The sequence below is a fragment of the Suncus etruscus genome, chromosome 3 (assembly GCF_024139225.1).
Source record: "Suncus etruscus isolate mSunEtr1 chromosome 3, mSunEtr1.pri.cur, whole genome shotgun sequence".
Lineage (NCBI taxonomy): Eukaryota > Metazoa > Chordata > Mammalia > Eulipotyphla > Soricidae > Suncus > Suncus etruscus.
In genome coordinates, this window is record NC_064850.1 from 34,730,387 (window position 1) to 34,751,037 (window position 20,651).

The 20,651-nt window shown below is 52.5% G+C and overlaps 1 protein-coding gene across 3 annotated transcripts in view; it reads right to left on the reverse strand.

Moving 5' to 3' along the window:
* Positions 1 to 20,651, reverse strand: part of TTC7B (tetratricopeptide repeat domain 7B) — a 224,021-nt gene that overhangs the window by 15,314 nt on the left and 188,056 nt on the right. For 2 of the 3 annotated variants that reach the window (XM_049769779.1, XM_049769781.1), the window contains 3 exons: positions 20,010 to 20,060; positions 13,254 to 13,394; positions 1,069 to 1,271 (listed from right to left, as the gene is read on the reverse strand). In XM_049769779.1, the coding sequence (XP_049625736.1) occupies positions 1,069 to 1,271; positions 13,254 to 13,394; positions 20,010 to 20,060 (395 nt within the window). The remainder of the gene's footprint in view (positions 1 to 1,068; positions 1,272 to 13,253; positions 13,395 to 20,009; positions 20,061 to 20,651) is intronic. The other variant, XM_049769780.1, reaches the window with a different exon arrangement.

A 20,651-nucleotide genomic window follows, 5' to 3' on the forward strand; every position in this document is an offset into this window, starting at 1 on the left:
GCCATGCCACGGAAATATTTTCCCATCCAACAGACCGATGCTTGGGTATTAGAGACACAGCCTTGTAATGGGCAGGATGGCAGGCAAGGGTGGTCAGGAGGAAGCTGCCAATTCAGGGTGGCTTGGGTTATATGTCACAGAGATCCATCTCCCTACCCCTGCCAGAGGTACCCTGACTCCTAGAGGGCACATGGGTGCTCTAGCACTTTTGCCAACGTTGCCCTGAGAACAGAAACTAGAGGGTCACAGAGGTCACCCCCTCACTTGTAACAGGACTCCATCCACTCTTTCCACACAGAAGGAAGTGCATGGCCCCCATGGCAGGAGTCCATCTGACAGAAGGGACAGGGAGCAGAGGCAGGGGGCCAGGACGCTGCAGAGTGCAGGGCCAGGGGCTTGAGGCCGGAAAGGACTCATGGAAGCAAAGAGTCTGCAACACATGCCTTTTATCCCCATTCTGCATGAGGCCGCTGCATAGAGAAATGCCTATTCCTGATAGCCCAAACCTGACATGGTGGGCAACTGACCCTGAGGCCAGATGTGGGGGTCATCCTGATTCCCCAGGATGGGGGGGGCAAGCGTAACTGAAGGCCCAACACCTGTGGCGGGGTAAAGGCTCTGGCCCCTGGGAGACAGGCTGGAGTCTCAGGCACCCTGAAATTTAGGGTACCCCACCATTTCAAGCTTTCTGGCTAGTATTATGGTTTTAGTAGTGCTTGGGAGCCACAACCCCTGACAGTGTTCAGTGACTGAGGCTTGGAAATCGCTCTGGGCAGTGCTCAGGGGATCATGGGGAGGCAGGGAAGACACAAGGCATACAAAAAGCCTGAGCTATCCCCTTAGCCCAGCCCTCCTGCACTTGTCCTGGGGTCTGCCCAGAGTGTGGGGTGTGGCACCCTCCAAGGAGGTTGCCGCCAATAGGCAGAGACCGAGAGCAACAAGATAATGCCAGCGTCCAGGGCCACAGATGCACCCAGGTGCCCAGAGCCCCAGGTGGACAGGACACAGAAGCCCCAAGTCCTGCATCACAGAGTGCTGCCTGGGGCGGGGAGGCAGGGGGGCACTCACCAGGCGCTGCATGCTCCTCACGTGCGTGGGGCTGATGGACAGGGCCTCCTCGTACCAGCGCTGCGCTTCGTCACAGTTCCCTCGGAGCTCGGCCACCTGGCCTCGCATGTACAGCACGTTGTGGGACATCGGGAAGAGGTTGGCGGCCTCCTGGGTACAGGCGGTGGCCTCTGCGGGCTTCCCGATGCTGATGTAGACCTCAGCTGCAGAGGTACAGACACAACTGAGCTCCACGCCCCAGCCCAGCCCTGCAAACTCCCACAGATCTCTCCCTACCCCCAAGCATACTAGATTGGGAACCAGTCAGTCCGCATCTGATGGGGGTGGCTGCGGTGGTCTGAAGGAAGGACTGAGGCCAGCATGGACAGGCCCTGGATACCTTCAACAGGAGCTCCCAGAACAAGGAAATGGGGGACACAGGCCCCATCAGTAGGACACAGTGTAAGGCACAGAACAAGCTCAGGGACGGGCAGAGCAAAGGTGCTGGTTCTGCCCACGACTGTGATGGTGGCAGAGGTGGGCCGGGAGCCTCCGCACCCACTTTCTGGCACCGGTGACACACTGTGTCTCCCCCAGAGCTAGCACTTTCCCTAAGGCAGGACAGCAGATGCCTACATTCCAGGTGAGCAGTGAGTGCTATCTTGGGGTGCATAGCACACCCCAAAATAGAGCCCAGAGGGGCAGTATGAGAGAGGAGCAGTTGCTGCTCTTGAAGCACTCCTAGATTAACTGCCATGACTGGACACCCTCCACTTCTACCTGGACCTAGACCCCCCCATCCACCATATAAACATGGACACCCCCTTCCCTGTGCTGCCTTCCAGGCTTGTCTGGTCTCCACAGCCTCTGAAGGGCCATCCCCAGGCTGAATTCTGGGTTCAGCCCACTGGTTAGACTTAGGGCTATGCTTCCCCCACATCTCCCCAGGATACCCTGATGCCCCCACTCAGCTCAGCACCCCTCCTGACAAAAGTCCCATCCAGGTCCTGAGAAGTCAGGCTGAATTCTGTGTGGCTCAGACCCTCTCTCCGGGTTGCAGTAACGTATGTGGGAGCTGTCAGAGCTGGGGACAGTGGCAGCAGTCCATCTGCCCCTGGGGAGTTTCCCCTGAGTCCCATTGTCTACCGGCGTACAGGAGGCCAAAGGCTGAGGGTAGGTCCCAGGTCCCCAAGAGGTGGCAGGAGACTCCCTTGCCCTGGATGACTGCACTGCCTGGCATTGCCATGGGCACCAGCTCTGCTGTCTCCCTCATGGGGTCCTGCTGTGTCCACATGGGCTTCCCAAGGCTCCTGCCTCTGCCATTACCCTTGGCCCCCTAACTCTGGCCTCATAAATCTGACCTACCGGGAGAATTGGGGAGCCACCTAGGAAATCCCAAGAGGGACAGGGCCCTCCCTCTTACTCAGTCTTTCCTCCTGTTCCCCCCTTGGGGTACAGAGTCACAAGCACCTGTAGAATTTACCTCTATACCTGGGTGTGGCCTCAGGTAGTCAGTGGGGGACCCTCAGTTCTCCTGTAAGACAGGGGCGGGGTCCCCCCTGGTTCTGTCCTGAATTGAGGAGTGAATGAGATGAAGGAAGTTCAGGATGAGGAGGCAAAACCATGCTGCAGAGTGAGGGAAGTGGGGTGCAGGGAGGAACAGGACTTGGGGGCCCCATCTGCTTGGTCAGTGCACTGGGGTACAGACATGTGGAGGCTGAAATACTCCCTAGATCCCTCTTAGTAGGGCATAGTCTCAGGCTCCAGGAAAGAGCCTCCAAGGTTTCCTAGAGTGGCTGAGATGCCCAAGTGTTTACTCCACAGGTGCCGAGAACAGGAGGCCATGTGGGAAGAGGCCACACCACAGCATGCACAGGGTTTGCATCTCAGCTCTGTGACACCCACCCCAGATCTGCTCGCAGTCTCCATCTGCAACCCCCTCGCCCCTCAGAGTACCTGAGTACCTGTCTCCCAGATCCCATCATCTCTGTAGGGGTCAGGGTAGAGGTCTCTACTACCTGTCCTCAGGCCTCGCCCAGGTTTGGTCTGGTTGAGGCAATTAGAAGCAGGGCCCATGCTGTCTGCCCTGCCCTCTGCCCCCCTCCACCAGTCCTAGCAGCACCTCTACTTGCTCACTCAGGCATGGGCATGAGTCTCTCTGCAGCCACTGGGGGGTGAGGGGGAAGGATGTAGGGATAAAAGTTAACTTCATGCATTGGTGACCTCTGAGGGTATCCAACAGATCAACAGTCAGGCCACCCACCCACTGACCCTGCTCAGGTCCTGGAACAAAGCTGGGTCCCCATCTCCATCAATATCTGTCACTTTTTTAATTGCTTTCTGGGCCTCACCTGGAGTGCTCAGATTTCACCCCGAGGAGATAGGGGGACATAGGGGCTGCCAGGGATAGAATATGGGTTGGCTGCGTGCAAGGCAACTACTTTCCTCATGGGTAAAAGCAGGGGTCTCAAACTCAATTTACCTGGGGGCCGCAGGAGGCAAAGTCGGGGTGAGGCAGGGCCGCATAAGGGATTTCACTTATCGAATATTCGCAATAAAAAATCGCATTAGTAAGAAAAAAATTGCAAAAAATTGCATTAAACATTTGCATACCCCGAACAGAACTGCTCGGGGTATGCGAATGTTTAATGTGATTTTTTTCGTACTAATGTGATTTTTATTGCAATTATTCAGTAAGCGAATAATCGCGAATACTGCGATATTTGAAGGCCGGCCACAGGCCACAAAATGTACGGAGGGCTGCAAACGGCCCGCGGGCCACGAGTTTGAGACCCCTGGGTAAAAGTATCTCTGTGGTTCCCTTACTGCCCATTTCTTTATTCTTTCATTTGTTTGGGGGCCACACCCCATGGTGCTCAGGGGTTACTACTAGTTCTGTGCTCAGGGATCACTCGTGGCAGGCTCAGGGGACCGTATGGGATGCCGGGGATCAAACCTGGATCAGCCATGTGCAAGGCAAATGCCCTACCCACTATGCTATCACCCTGGCCACATCACTAGTTTTTAAGGATAAAGAGAGAACCTTCATGCTTCCCTAGGACCTCTACAGGGACACCAAGAAGACACAGTGGGTGGTGATTATTGGCACAGCTTTGCCCCTTCTCCACATGTCTCTGCACCCCTGGTAAGGACTTCGAAGGTGCTCTAGGAAGTTTGCAGGCTACCGTGGGCTGAGTGCGGCACATTTGGAGAGGGTGATATTCCTGCCTCCAGCCAGGAAGGACAGCAAAGGGCCAGAGAAGTCCCAGCAGAGAAGGTGCTGGAGCCGCTTGCTCACTGACCAAGGGCTGCAGTCAAGCTAGAACAGTGAACACATGCAGGCCTTGGACTCCTCGGAAAGGAACGTTATGCAGAGGTGCAACAGGCAAGGCTGGCCCCAAATTATGCAAAAGCAGAGCCCCTTCTGAGGGGTGGGCTGGGTAGGAGGGAGTCAATGCTGTGAGGGTCCCTGGACAGCAACCTGTCTTGGCCACTGGACACAGACCACCTTGAGCGAAAGAGAAGGGTCACAGGCTTATCCTCTTTCTGAGCTCCAAGTGCTGAGTGCCTCTTCTCATGTCCCTTGGCAAAACCCTGGCATTCAATTAATATGTAGATTGAAAATCCTCCCCCCACTCCATGCTTCCAACACTGCATCCCTTGTACCCCCCTGTTTCTGGATTTTTCACTGAATCAAAGATATGGCACACCAAGATTCTACCCCTGAAGGCTGAGGATGAATCTGGTGCCAGATGCAGAAACTACAGACTGGGGGGAGCAGAGTAGGGAGAGGCCATCTGAAGTTTCCTTGGGAGTGGGCAAGGGCAGTGTTGCCATGTGCCCAAGGCCTGGCACAGAGGGCACCAGGGAAGCCCTCCCAATCCTTGGGGCAAGAACTTCAGGCTGAGGGAAGCAAGGCCAGCTGAGTCCCTGACCCACAATATCATGCCTTCTCCACATCCTCTCTTCAAAGCCTGCAGCCCATGGGATTGATTTTACTTGGAAAATCAACCTTGTTGGGAGCCACACCTGGCTGTGTTCAGGGTTTACTCCTGGCAAGGTGCCCTATGGGATTTTGGGGATTGAAGCAGGATTGACTGTATGCAACTCCCAATGGTCTAGGCCAGCCCTACCCATGGAGAGAGAGAAGAGCCAGAGTGAACTGAGAGCTTCTCCTGAGCACGAATCTGAATGAGTTCACCCTTTCCTGGAAACATCCACAGGGTGCCAACGGGGCTTCTGCCAACCTCTAAGCCAGTGAAGTCAAGGGTCCCTGTGGCTTTTCCTCCTGTTCTGGGGTCTGGCTGTGAGAGGCGGAGCCCGTGGCGGTGTCTGTGAGCAATACCCACCTGGTATGGCCACAGACCCTAGACCCAAAGGACCAGATCTACCTTCCCTCAAGCCCCCTCAGGCCTACTGGGGACTCAGTGCATGGTCAAACCAGATGCTTTTGAACCCAGTATTCCTTCCAGTCTCAGCCCAGCCTTTACTCTGATTCCTCAGTCTTACCCAAGACCCCCTTAGACGATGTGACTCATCATAGGAAGAAAACAGGTACAGGGCAGACCTGGCATCCCTACTAATAAGCACTGAGCCTATACTACTCCCTAGACCCAACATGGTGTTCCTGAGCCATCATGTCACCATCCATCCTATCCCTGTCCCTATCACTATTGCCAACCCTGTCTGTGTCCAGCAAATCCACACTTGCCTCCTGCCAGCCTGACCTTTCTCCTCTCTGCTGGCTGTGAGGTTGAAGTTGGTTGACCTGCTGCCCATCAGAGAACAACAACTGTATGGGCCACCTGAAGCCCCTTCCTGGAAGCCCGCCCTCCCTGAACACCCATATATCCTTGGTCCTATGGATTTTGTTGAGCAGTGTACCCCAGAGGGGCTCCATCTCCCCAGTATCAGGGCTCTCTCTTTGGCTGCATTGCCATGTTCCAGAGCATCCTCCCCAACTTGTTCTCAGGGAGGGACAACCTCCACCTGCAAAACCCAACTTGGGTCATCCCATATGGTGGCTGAGGATTTTGGTGCCTCACCTGAAACCATGGGCTTCTGCAGAGGCTCAGGTAGCATGGGGGCTTGGAGGGACTCAGAGGGTCTTGGAGGACTCAGAGGGGGCCTGCTGTGTTGTGCTGCTCTGCTTAGAGGGACTGCACTGTCAGTGGCCTGAATCCAGAACCTGGTTTGTGAGCCCTGAAACTTCCACACCTCACCCACTTAACTGGTGCCTGCGTCGGGTTCTTGCAGGACCCAGTTTCTCCTCTTCCTGGACCCCATCAGTTCTCCTTCGGGTTTCCCACCATAGAAAATTTCTCTGATCTGTGGCTCTCCTTTGGCCTTCATCACCACATCTAATATGCCAGGTTCCAGCTCTGCCTGGACAAGGCCTGTATCCATTCCATGGACACCCCTGAGCCAAGCTACTGGTCCTGTCCTGGGCCCCTGGGCACTGTGTGCCCTTCTCTATGTCTGGCTGCAGAGCTTCAAAAGCCCCCACTAGGCCTCTTTCTGCCTGCTGGCACTTTTGGTGACCCCCACATTTTCAGGAAAAGTACTTCAAGCCCACATCAGGTTTCTGTTAAGGCTGCTTTGGGACTTTCTCCTGGAACACAAACCAGGGTCCCTATTAGTTCCCTGGCATGATAGGCCCAGGGGTGCCTCTGCCCTCCCTTGCCACTGTCCATACCCACCACCTGTCTCCACCTCCAGCCTAGCTTCCAAGGATCCCCTTAAGATCAAGTGTCCAGGTACCAAGTGCCCAGTGTTACCTGGGCCCCAAGCAGTGCCTGGGCATACTGCTGGTCACAGCACTGCAGACCTCGCTCTGGCTGGGCAGAGACCCCACGTGTGACAGATGAGTGTCCATTTGGGCTAGAGCTGGAACCATTTCACCTCCTGAACCCCAGAACGGAAAGCAAGTAACTTGAGAGCTATCTTAGCTTCCTCATCCATAAGAAGGCACAAAGGCAGAGTATATGCATTGAGAGATCAGAGGGTCACAACAAAGAGCCAACAACAGAGCAGAACATAGCAAGTTCCTGGAATAACTGATGGGTACACGGTGGTGCAAGAGAAACACCAGCGACCTGAGAGGCGAGGAGCTTTGGCCAAACCCCCAGATAGCAGAGCAGGGCTAGTGGCCATGAATGGGGCACACTGGATCTGGGCTCTGCTGTAGCCCCATAGTAACCCACAGAGACTGCCTGTCTCGATCGCAACATGCTGGTCAGGCTGCGGGCCCACCCCTAGGCCCCGTGGACACGGCCTCCTAAGGAGAATCCTGGAAGGGCAAGGCAGGCGGGGAATCAGGGAGGCAGGGGGCAGGGTGGGGGGAAGGCTGAGCCAGACCAGGGCAAGGCCAAGGACTTTGTAAAGTATCACAGCTTTAAATTCCCAGCAGAAATCAGAAAATCTGATCTTGCACATCTAAAAATAGCGGTTGGTTTCGACTGTGAGAGGTGCCAAAGTGAAAGCTATAATTATTAGTAAGTAACAAGCAGAAATTAACCACCTACCGCAAAGTCATTTTTAGCTGCCAGCCAATGCGCAAATTGAAAGATGGGCACCATGGCAGCCACTGGGTTTGGGGGAGGCTTGGATTCAGCTGGGAGTTGTTGTCGGTGCGCAGTGACCAACAACAAAGCTTGCATTCTGGAGGGGCATCTGCTTGGTTCCCAGGGAGATGTGCCTCGAAGCAATTAAACGCCCAGCGTTCTGCTTCAGCTCTGCCCCACTAACACCAAAAACGTGTCTCCTTCCATCTGCCCGGGCTTCCTTCCTGCGCAGCGGAGGCACTCGCCCCCTTCTGACCTTCTTCTGTGGGACAGGACTCACAAATGGCACTGGAAGGGTCTTGAACTCACAGGAAAAGAGACCATGAAAATGGACAGTGGCCTTGTCTAGATTATATGAAAGAATAGGACTGACGACTGTATTTATCAAAGGATTTGAACACACACACAGAGGACCTAAAAATACAAGCAAAATTAAAATGGTGGAGAACACAACCGTATCATAAATCTGAGACCAGCTTCTTTGACACAGAACAAATACTTGTACATTTAAAAGAAAGGCTAGTGGATCTAAGATGGAAGAAGCCGTGGAGAGACCCTTAAAGTACTGTACCTCAACTCCAAAACTAGAACAGAGGGGCAAGTCTGGCCATTTGTTGTGTTAGCAAAAATGTGAAAAAATGGAAAGTTCACACTTTCTGTAGTGGAAGGACCATCATTATCATTCAGTACATCTAGGGGACTGGAGCAAAAGCGCTGCATTAGGGTGCTTGCTTGGCATGTGGCTGACCTCGGTTCAATGCCTGGAACCCCATATGGCAGGGGTGGCGAACACGTGGCTCTCGAGCCGCATGCGGCTTCCGGCCAAAATGAATGCGGCTCTTTGCCTCTTATCATTATTGTGGCTCTTTGCCAAGTTTGGATTTTGTTCTGCTGCTTCTGAGGAGGGACCTCTGAGGAGAGATCTCTGAGCGCGGAGTCCCGCCCCCAGGCTGCGTCATCCCGGCTCCCATCCCTTGGTAACAACTGCACGGGCCAGCGAGCCCGGGGGGTGGGTGGGTGGGGGAACCCGTGTGGCACATGTTGGGTCACATAATTGTTAAAATTATATGCTTTGGGGGGTCGGAGAGATAGCATGGAGGTAAGGCGTTTGCCTTGCATACAGAAGGATGGCGGTTCGAATCCCAGTATCCCATATGGTCTCCCCTGCCTGCCAGGGGCGATTTCTGAGTGTAGAGCCAGGAGTAATCCCTGAGCGCTGCCAGGTGTGACCCAAAAACCAAAACCAAAACAAAACAAAACAATTATATGCTTTTATGTGGAGTTTCTGTTTTGGCAGGTCACTGCGTGGTGTGGCTCTCTGATTCTCAGTTTAAAATTTTGGCTTTTTGTGTTGAACTTGTTCGCCATCCCTGCCATATGGTCTCTGAAGCCCACCAGGAGTGCTTCTTAAGTGCAGAACTAGAGTATGCACTCTTCTAACCAAATAATCAGTGCAACTGGACAGGAAATAAGATGCTACGTGGGTGAGAATTAAAGGGTGCATACCCTTCAGCCCACCCATTCTACCCGGAGTTTCCCTTCACAGAACAATACCTCTACCACAGCATATCCTAAGTTATCTGAGTGAGAGAGCTGGGGGAGGCAGGCAGTGTGGGGTGGTTCCCACATGGTTTCTACAGGGCCCTGTAGATGTGGTGGCTGTGGGAGGAGGTGTCAGAGGCTCAGACTGGAGGAGCGGGCCTTCTGCTCTTTTGATACCTTTCCACTGCATATTGCATGCAGGCATTGTTTATTCAGGAATAAATGCAATAGAGATGAGATCCAGGAAGACCAGTCTCTGGTAGGAAGCTTGGCACAAAGGGTTGGGGAGAGCAGTTAGGGCAGAGAAGGAACCACTATGACAATGGTAGTTGGAAATGATCACTCTGGGACAAGAAATGGGTGCTGAAAGGAAAGTGATAGGCACGACACCCCTTCAATAACAATATTGCAAACCATAGTGTCTAAAAGAAGAAAAAAAAGAAGAGAAAGAGAGAGAGAGAGAAATGTCTGCTACAGAGGTAGTCAGGGGTAAGGCAAGAGAGAAACAGGGGCATTGGTGGTGGGAAATGTGCACAGGTGAAGGGACGGCTGTTGTGTGACTGAAACTCAACCATGAACAACTTTTTGTTTTGTTTTGTTTTGTTTTTTTGGGCCACATTCAGCAGCACTTAGGAGTTATTCCTGGCTCGTGGGACCATATGGAATGCTGGGGATTGAACCCGCATTCATCCTGGGTCAGTAGCATTCCACTCTAGCCCTCAAACATGAACAACTTTATAACTGTGTATCTCATGATGATTTGATTAAAGAATTCACATATATGATAATAAACAAGATCAAAGTATCACACAATCTAGACACAATGACACAATTAGACAGTCACAGGCTCCATCCACCAGGCATAGGACCAGAGAGGCTGAGAGAAGTAGGGAGTCAGGCAGTAGGGCCCATGGCAATGATGGGAGGCAACCACTCATGCCCAGTGCCCCAGGTCTGCCTGGATCTGTCAATTCACAGGGGCAGAGAGGCAGGTATCCTCTCCCACAAAGGGGAGTCTAAAGTAGGGACCTCCTTCATCTGCAGCTCCTATCACAGGGTCCCCCTTCATCAACTCACCAGGGAGGGAAACCACAGAAGGGGGGCCCAACAGCACTGTGGAGATGCTCAGGCCTTGGGGAGCACTGGGAAACATGCTGGAGCTCCTGGAGACGTGGCTATCCTTGGGTTTCCAGGAATTATTACACCTATGAAGGATCTGTCTTCTCTGGCCCTATAGAAGCATGTAGACCACACCATCAAACAGCGAATAAAACCTTCAGGAGGGTCTGGAGCAATAGCAGAGCAGGAAGGGCATTTGCCTTGGGTGCTGCTGACTGGGTTTCAAGCCCTATCATGTCATATGGACTCCTGAGCACTGCCAGGAGTAATTCCTGAGCTCAGAGCCAGGAGAAACCCAAGACTTGCTGGATGTAGTCCAAAAACAAAAATAAAAACACAACAAAATGGGGCTGGAGAGGTAGTACAGTGGATAGGGGGATTGCCTTTCATGCTGACTGGAGTTCAAGCTCCAACTTCCCATATGGTCCCCTGAGTACAGCCAGGAGTGATTTCATATGGTAGAGTCAGGAGTAACCCCAGAGCTTTGCTGGGTGTGGTCCAAAAAACAAAACCAAAACCAAACCAAACAGAAAACAGGCCTTTAGGGGCCAGAGAGATAGCATGAAGGTAAGGTGTTTGCCTTACATGCAGGACAGTGGTCTGAATCCCAGCATCCCATATGGTCCCCTGAGCCTGCCAGGAGTGATTTCTGAGTGTAGAGCCAGGAGTAACCCCTGAGCACTGCCTGATGTGACCCAAAAAAAACCAAAACAAAAAAAACAAACAGACAAACAAAAAACAAAAAGAAAACAAGCCTTCAGGAGCTCAGAGTCAGAGAGTCAGAATTGCCTCTGACTTTCTCCCTTGATGACGCATTTGCATGGTAGGCCTGGAAATCCTCACTTGGACCAAGCCTCTGTTTACAGAGTCATGGTGGCACAAATCCTGCAGAGGGTATGAGTTCTGCTGTGAGTTCCTGTCAGAGAACACAGGAAACAGGCACGTGCCTTCATCGTTCAGGGCCCAGACACCAAGGCACTCAGAGCTCCATCCCAGAGGCTCGTGACTCCATGAAAGCCTCTCTGGGTCACCCGTTGCCTGTTCCTGTGAAGCCACGAGAAACAGCTGCTACCTGACAGCACTGACATTTAAGGAGCAGCGATCTGGACCTCCCCTACTGAATCCTCCCTGGCTTGCATACTAAGCGGTGACAGTTTACTCCCTGGTGAAGAATACAGGCCTCCCAAGTGAGGAAGAACAAGTCACAGGCCACAGCTAGCCTGAAGTTAGAGACCACCTTCAGCTCTTGCCCCTCACTCAGTCATTAACTAGATCAAGAACAGGATTTGCGGGGCCGCAGAAATAGCATGGAGACAGGGCGTTTGCCTTGCATGCAGAAGGACGGTGGTTCGAATCCCATGAGTCCCCGAGCCTTCCAGGAGCGATTTCTGAGTGTAGAACCAGGAGTAACCCCTGAGCGCCGCTGGGTGTGACCACCCCCCCAAAATAGAACAGGACTTGCCCTACAAGCACCAGGCACCGAGTTTGATCCCCAATATCTCCATCCCCTGCCCAGCACTGCCTGGCCCCAGGAGTACCACCTTTTGGGTGAGCATGGAAAGAATTCAGCTGGATTGGTGCAGTATAAGTGGGAGGGGCTTCCAGGCCTACTGAGCACTGCCTGAGAGTGCTCACACATACCCAAGCATGCATGCATGTAAGCATGCACAATACATACATCTATACAAACTCACATATGTACACACACATGTGCAACACACTCATACATGCACACATTTGCTCACATGTACACGCATGCATCAGCACTCACGCGCACAACTCATAGTCACACACACTAACATTCATGTTCACTCACACAAACTCACACACTCACGTGCACTCACAGGCACATACACACAGACACACAGGGCTGTGTGGTCAGGTGTGCAGGTCTCTGCAGTTGCTGCTTATCCCTGACTGGGGGTAGCTAGGTATTGGTTCCAAGTCAAGGAACCTGTAGGGTTGGAGGCGGCCGCCCTGCAGCTCCAGTGCCTCAGAGGCAGCCATCTAGGACCCCGCAAGAGAGAGGCCAAAGGCTGGCGGCATCTTGCGGCACGGAACCGCCAGCAGCTCCGTGAATCATCCCTCCTTTGTACTTGTGCTAGGAAGAATATAATTTGCTAATTTGCAGTGGTGGTTATAGCTCAATTAAAGATGCCAACACAGAAAGGGCTGGCGGGTTGGGCCCACGGCGTGCCAGGACCAGGTAGACCAGGCAGGATTGAGACAGACCCGGAGGTCCACGGCAAATCCAAACACGGTGGACACGGTGTAATTAGGCCTGGCAGGAGAGGAGTAAACAGATGGCCCACACAGGCACTCTCCCAGCTGAGCCTGGCCTTTTCTCCACTGTGCACCCTGCCCAAAAGACCCCTGGGCCAGTCTTGCTGATAAAGACACAGAGGCAGAGGCACATAAGTTCTGTTCCACCCAGGAGGAGGAGCTTCCACTGGAGTCTGTGCAAGGCTAATGCACTGCAGCTCTATAGATAGGGCTGAGGGAGGCAGAGAGGCAGGAGGCTGGAGGAGGGCAGATGGGCCGGCAGCCACTGGCCAGCTCTGTGCTGTGCCCATCTCCAGCTGATCTCAGAGGGGAGCCCTTGAGATGGGGGAGCAGGTTTGGAATGGGCCAGCACACTCACCATCCCTGTCCCTGCCACTACACTGTACTAAGGGAGGAAACTGAGGCTGTGAGGCCCTGAGACTACTCCTCAGCAAGCAGGGCTCTGGCCTCAGAGTCAGGGATCCTGCTACACTGTCTCCGTGGTTTGTCCCATCCCCACAGCAGCACAAGCCTGCCATACCCTCACCTGGATCCCTGACCCCCACTCAGCCTCTACTCAGGGCCTGTCCTGGGCCTGGCATCAACCTGGGCTCCCAGAGTCATTCCTGGCCTGCAAAGACTGTCCCTCCTAAGGAGTGATGGGGGGGGTGTCTTGTGCCTGGGTGGGGTACAGGGGACAGAAAGTAGGGCCCTGGTTACCTGCGTGGAGCCAGATCTGTGCCAGCGTCATCCAGGGGTGCAGTGGGCCCTGCTTGGGGGCGCTGCTCTGCAGAGAGGAGGCCACTTCTGACAGCGCCTGCTCCACTCTGGAAGCTGCAACTGAGGTGGCGTGGACAGAGCCTGCAGGAGGGGTCGATGCAGGTGGGGTCAGAGGTGAAAGGTCAGGCCCAGCCAGTCCCACCCCCACCCGGGCTCCAGCTCCTTCCCACACAGACACACGTGCTGGGGGTGGGTGGACACACACAGCTCCCCCAGCTCCATGCCTGGCCCCGACCCCGACACAACAGATTTGGGTGTTCCCCAGACAACCACAAATAGCCTGGAGCCTCGGTTTCTGTCCTTGGCTCTGCTGGGGCAGGGGAGCGTGGGGAGCACAGCAGAGTGTGGGGGCACACAGCCACGCACGGCACTGACAGGAGGTGAAGACAGTTCCACAGCAGGGAATGGGGAATCACACAGGTCCTCCCCCACTGCTGGGCCCTGAGCCCCAGGTCACTTGGGTGGTGGGACTCAGAGAATGAACGTGGCCACTCAGAACCAGTGCGGCCACTTGGCGTTCACCCCTTGCCAGGCCTTTGAGAGGCAGAACACCTGAGGTCTGGAGCTTTATCTGCCCCCAGAGGGTGCCCTGCAGTGCACTCTAGCGTGTGCAACATGGGGAGCACAGAGATCTGGGAGGTCAGGAGAGGGGCAGCCAGGCCAGGGCAGGGCCACACTTGCTGTCTCTGCCCTGCCCCAATTCCCATAATACTGGCCTTGTGTCTCTGTCTAACTTGACTCGAGGAAGTTAAGGGTCAGCCCTGAGGTTTGGCTACCCCTGAGCTAAGAGAGCTGCTATTTTTACCCACTGGCAGAGTTCTTGGTGCAAAAGTCACCCCAAAGCCTAACACACAGGTTAACGGCCCAGTGCCATTAGGGTTGACTGTATGGCAGAGTGCCATACAGAGACTGGCACTGCCCATTGAGACACACTGTGGTCAGGCCTGCGCTTGGTCAGGCAGAACACAGCAGAGTTCCCAACTGGCCCCCAGACACTGGCCTGCACCCTGAAACAGCAGCCTGGGATGGTTCCACACACAGGCCAGCCTCTGGGGAAGCAGAGCCCACATGCGCACACACAGCACAGCAGAGGGAGTGGGGGGAGCGGGACCCCAGCACAGAGACATTGTTGGGACCCAGACTGGCAAGCAGAGCCGAGGTCCCACAGAACTGCCTTCCCTCCATGTTGAGGCTGTCTGTGCCCACCAGATCACAGACCTGATGCCGCAGCCATCAGGGAAAAGGGGGCACTCGGCACTCGCAAGGGGGCTGAGACACTCATTCTGAGGGGACAGAGACACTCTTAGGAGGGAGAAGACTCACTCTGAGGGGGCAGACACTCTGGGGGGGGGTGGAGACAATGGGGGGACAGAAGCATTTCGATGAGGACGGAGACACTCTTAGGAAGGAGGAGACTCACTTTGAGGGAACAGACACTCTGGGGGGATGGAGACAATGGGGGGCAGAAGCATTTTGATGGGGGCTGAGACACTCTGAGGGGAACTGAAACACTCACTATGGGTGAGGCTGAAACACTCTGTAGGGGTCTGAGCATCTTTCTGCTCATCGTTGAGTGGTTCCTGCCTGACTGAGACTTGAGACCCCAATGGAGAGAGGCAGGACGCCTTCTTATTGACCAATATCTCAAGGCCCCTCTCCCACCCGTAGTTGCTTCCCACTTCGGTCCCAGAGACATGGCAACTGGGCTCAGACAGGCTTCTTGACTCTGCAGAATTACTGAGGGCTCTGAGGAAATCTTGTTTTCATGAGTTCTGTCTATGGGCAGCTGCCACATGGGGTAGTCCAACCGGAGGCAAGTTTAAAGTCTATACGCTCATGTAAAAACAACGATCAACAGCTCCTCTTGGGGAAAAAAAAACTAAAATAAAAAATAAAGAAATAAAACAATTGTTGATCCAGGTTCAACACACAATCCCTTGGCTATGAGGCCTTGAGAATTCTGTGTGGACTGTCCCTGTCCTGTCTGTTTAGCCCTCACCTCTTGCCAATGCTCTTCTCTCTGCCATAGCGGACTCACATCTAATTCCACTCCTTCACCTGCTCTGTCTCCTGAAAGACGAGGCTTATCGATAGGGGTGGGGGTCTGAGACTGGGGGAGGACATGGCTCAAAGTTTAAAACATTCTGCCCATGGACCCACTTATTCCCTGCAACCTGGACACAAAGCCACCACCTAGGTTTCCAAGTATTACGGGAGTTGCCCCAGTTGCATGGTCAGGTTGCTCTGGCCTCCTGTGTCTGCCACTGACTCTGGGATCATTGGGATGGTGGCTCAGAAAGTGGCTGCCTGGAGCTGCTCCCATTGGGGGAGGCCTTTGGATTGGTCCTCATATTGCCTAATAATTAGATGTCCCTCGATTGGTTCCTTTGGTTTACATGTTAAAAAGATGTTTCCCCATTGCCTCCTCATCTGTTTTTTTTCTCTTTCCCTGGGGGGTGGGCTTTGTTTTTCCCAATAAAAGCTGTTTCTGAGGCCTGGAGGGGCAGCTGCCATCTTGGCTCGTGGTTTCACGTAGTGGAGTGACTGGCTTGTGAGTTCGTATTAGATACAGGTGGTGAATTGCCAATTTCTAAACCTTTGGCTTGGGCCCGTGCTCTTACAGGAAAAATACCTTTGTCTTCCAAAATGGGAGGTGTTTCAGAATGTATATCCTTTTTGTCCTTTAATGCCCAGCCTATCCACACACCTAGCAGAACAATATTTACACAAATGGAAACTCCAGTAATGTTTATGGTTATATTCGGGAAGGAAAAGTCAGTAATATAATCAAATAATTTCCCTAGCACTTCGATCCACAGCCAATTTATAGCTAGAGTTCTAAACCACACAGAACCAATTGAGAAACATCTAATTAGATGGCCATCCTTCTAATACAAATCCACCCAATCCAATCCAATCCAAAGGCCTCTACCAACACCCCTCCCTCTCCTGTTCCCTATAAATATTGATATATTTAATGTATCTTTGAGGGTGTTCATGACACATAATACCCCAACCCTCCATTTCCCAGGAAAGGGGGTAGTCAGAGACCGCTGCTCTAAGATAATTCGATATCACCTTCAGGAGGGTTTCACTAGCTTTTGGTACTTAGGAGGGGCCTGAAAGAGGCCACAGTCCTCATTAGCGATGAAGCTCTCTGTCACATCTCAGTCCAGAATGACTTTGGGAGGGCAAAGGCCCACAGTGCTCAGGATCCTGGAGGTCTGTGAGGTGGGGGTGGGGGGCACAACTGTCTCAGACTGCAAAGGGGAGAAGTGAGCGGGAGGACACCCACTTTTTCTCTGCACCTTTTGTTCCAAACATGAAACGCGCTGTCCCCTCCCCGCTTTCTCCAGCCTGCCTTGGCTGCAGCCAGTCCTGCTTTCCCAAGGATTTGTGCGGGGGAAGCCTGGCACCGCATCCTGCCAGCTCTGTGGGTAGTGCCCTCTGTTCCTGTGTTTTGGGGGGCTTCAGCTCACTCCTGCCCATCTTCTGTAGTAAGGAGGGCTCCTGTCAGCGGGGGCCCTCCCAACTACTCTGGTCACTACAGATATGGACACGTCCTTTTTCGTCAGATGAAAAAGGGAGGGATGAATTCAGCAGAGAGCACTGAATTGGATCAGTCCCGTCCCATCCTTTCCCAATACAAGAGGCCACAGTTCCCAAACAGCTGGTCCCTAGGTGGCAGGCTCAGCGGGCACTGCCAGTACATGTACTCTTCTGGTAGGGCAGTCGGGGCTCTTGCCAGGGAAGGCCAGAGGGCGGAGATGGGGAGGAGTTGGGGGACACATGGTCAGCGGTGGGCATGCAGGGGCATGGCAGGGCCAGGTGGCCACTTGGAAGCATGGGGGGCAGCGGGGCTGGAGCATGCGGGGAGAAGCCAGCTGTCAGGGGAGCCGGCTGCGGCCCTGGCCAGAGACAGTACCTTCTGGAGGACTACATGGCAGATGCCTGGCTCTGCCTCCTGTGGCCCTGGGCCTGGGGCTGAGGGGCCTTCTGCCCCAGGGAAGGCCATGCTGGTTCCCAAAGGCAGCTGAATGAACAAGCCACCAAGGGCCAGTGGATCTCCACCTCCATCTGTCAACTGCCTAACACACTGTGGTTTTAAGAAAGAGGGCCCAGAAGGACAATTAAATGTCATTTCTTCCAGCAGCTACCCCCTTCAAAAGCTGTGGGGTCATCATTAGAGTAACTGGTTCATAAACAGGCTTCCATACACACACCCCAGATTTAAAAACAAAACCCCTTTGTGCTATTCGGTGAGAGCAGATGATGGCGAGTTCGGTGGTTTCGCCCTGCCTGCTTGAAAGCTAGAAAATGCTCAGGGAAAAAGAATGTGTTTGTTGCAATGGTGGTGATGGTGGTGTTGGGGCATCGTCTTCAAGGTTATTTTGTAGCCGCTCTCCCAAAGAGGGGAGATGAAGGGTTATCTTTCAGGGGTCCTTCTCTCCTGTAGGCTTGGTGCACCACTGGAGTCTCTATAGCCCTAAGAACACTTGGGCAGCAGGCATTTGAGTCCATGTCATCTTGCTTCACCACCTCCTCTGCCGGTGCTCCTTGGAGGGGACACCGCTGAGTATAGGGCCAGGCACAGAGTATGCGCTTTGGGGTGATCTGGTCCTTGGGCAGAAGCCCCTGCCTCTCCATTTGGTTGGCATAGTGGGTCATAATGGCATCTCAGGGAGCTGGCTGTGCCTGGCTTTATCCTGGAATCCTGGCAGTGTAGGCCATGATGTCCCCAGTAAGAACTTGGGAAACCACTTCTTTTTTTTTTTTTAATGCAGGCTAACACTGATCGAACCAAATTAGCTTTATCTGTATATGGCTATAATTACTCAACTGGCACCTTTGTAGATGCAGAAAAAAAAATCATGTTCTCACCTCTTGGGGAGAGGATGTTACTGTTAAGCCTGGACCAGTAGGAGAGGAAGCAAAAGACAACAGGAGCCAGAAGTCTGGTAAACAATTTCTCCAGCAATTCGGCAGCAACCATATAGCAGGTGCAATCTGGTTGGAGCAGCAGGGGCAGTTTCCAAGCCCCTCTCCTAATCTCTCCTCAGCACTTCAACCTGGGGCTTTATATATGCTTACTATACCTTGTAGACAACTGTCATCCTGTGACAGTTACAAGGGGTTGGCATCTGGTAACTGATGGCTTCACCCTTAAAGGGACTGTGGCTGACCAGAGGCCATAAGAATCTGTTTCCTTATAGAAGGCAGTCCTCAGTTTGCCCTGCAGAACTGGCTCTCAAATCCACATTTCCTGACCCGAAAGAGTGGGAGCCCCTTCTGGGAAAACAGTTGGCATCTCTCAGAGAAATAAATATATTAAGACTTGCTTGAATTATGCAGGCTGCTTCCAGACTTGAACACAACTTGAAAATTTGAACTTCAAATTTTTTTAATCCCTCTGAAGACTGGATCCTGAAAAAAAGCTGGCAACTGAAATCCTTTTTTCACTCTCTCTTTTTCCCCCTCTTCCAAAGGATCCTAATATGACAATAATGACAACATGCCTCCTTCCTATGAGGGGCTTTATTTTGGAAGTCATATTTGGCAGTGCTCAGGGCTTACTCCTGGCAGTGCTCAAGGGACCATATGGGATGCCCTGGATCAAACCTGGGTTGGCTGCATGCAAGGCAAGGACCTTACCTGCTGTGCTATCTCTCTGGTCTAGTACGATGAAAGTTTTATTAATGCTGATCTAGATTTCAGGGGGGCGTATGGCTCCCCACTTCCCTCAACAGGGTTTATGTTCCAATCAGTAAAGACAGACAACATGCCTACACTGTCCCCAGATATAACATCAGCCTTTCTTGAAGCAAAGTCTGGAGACACTGAATTGGAGCGGAAGAATGGAGCTTGGGAACAGAGTCAAGGTGAGTCCAGAGATGAACAATAAACAGAGTCTTGGATTCTTGGAGCCTCTCTGTGCTTGCTGCAGGGCAAGTGGGGCGTGTACTTGAACAGAGAATGCCTGTAGATTTGGCTGCACTTTGGACCAGTTATTAATTCCAAAGAATCCACTGCATCATATATATATATATTTAGGTTTTGGGGCTAATAGCTAGCAATACTCAGGGGTTACTTCTGGCTGTGCACTCAGGATTACACTTGACAGTGCTTGGAGGACATATGAGATGCCGGGGATCAAACTAGGGTTGGTCATGTGCAAGACAAGTGCCTTTCCCACTGTGCTATCTCTCTGGCCCCTGCTTATTTTCCTTTAAATGTGAGCTTTCTGCTGTCTACTTACTTTGTTTAAGGAAAATTATTAGCACTGTCTTTCGATGTGGCAGTCATGATTGAACTAGAAAGGAATTTCAGGCTCTGAATTATCTCTCTCTTCGAGCCCCCCACAACTTCATAGCCAACCCATCTTGCTTCTGATGGGCACCCCTGCATGCCCTAGCCTGCATGTGGCCCCCACCTGCCTGCTGTAGTCCTCTCCAGACAAGTACTGCCTCCCCAGGATGGAAGTGGCCCCACGGTGAGCGGCATTAGGATCCCAGGTGGCGGAGTGGCCAAGCGGGTGGCAGCTTCATGCCCACACCATCTCCACAGTTCCGACAATCAACACCCACAGACATGTTCCAAGGTGGAAAGAAGCATGATGGGATGGGGATGGGGCAGGAAAGCCCTTGACAGGTTAATAGAGAGAGAGAAAGAGAGAGGTAGACATGGTAAACTACTTACTAACTGAAAAAAGGGAGGGAAAACCATGAAAGTGCGCTTCTGGAGAGTTGCCTTGGAACAACAAATCAAACCGAAAATTAAAACCAAGAAACACAGCATTTGACAAATCAAAATTAAGGCTTGAGAAGCAGAAAATTCCGATAACCTTCCAACTGTAAATCTGGTTGTTTGGAATCACATTTCAAATCGAGGCTGACACGCTACTTTCCTAACAATGATTGTTCTGCCTTTTTTTTTATGCTGAGTGAAATAAGTCAGAGAGAGAGAGAAAAACGCAGAATGGTCTCACTCATCTATGGGTTTTAAGAAAAATGAAAGACACCCTTGTAATAATAATTTTCAGACACAAAAGAGAAAAGAGCTGGAAGTTCCAGCTCACCTCAGGAAGCTCACCACAAATAGTGATGAGTTTAGTTAGGGAAATAACTACATTTTGAACTGTCCTAAAAACAAGAATGTATGGGGAAAGTGGAGAGCCTGTCTAGAGTACAGGCGGGGGTTGGGTGGGGAGGAGGGAGACTTGGGACATTGGTGTTGGGAATGTTGCACTGGTGATGGGTGGTGTTCTTTACATGACTGAAACCCAAACACAATCATGTATGTAATTAAGGTGTTTAAATAAATTAAAAAAAATCCATTAAA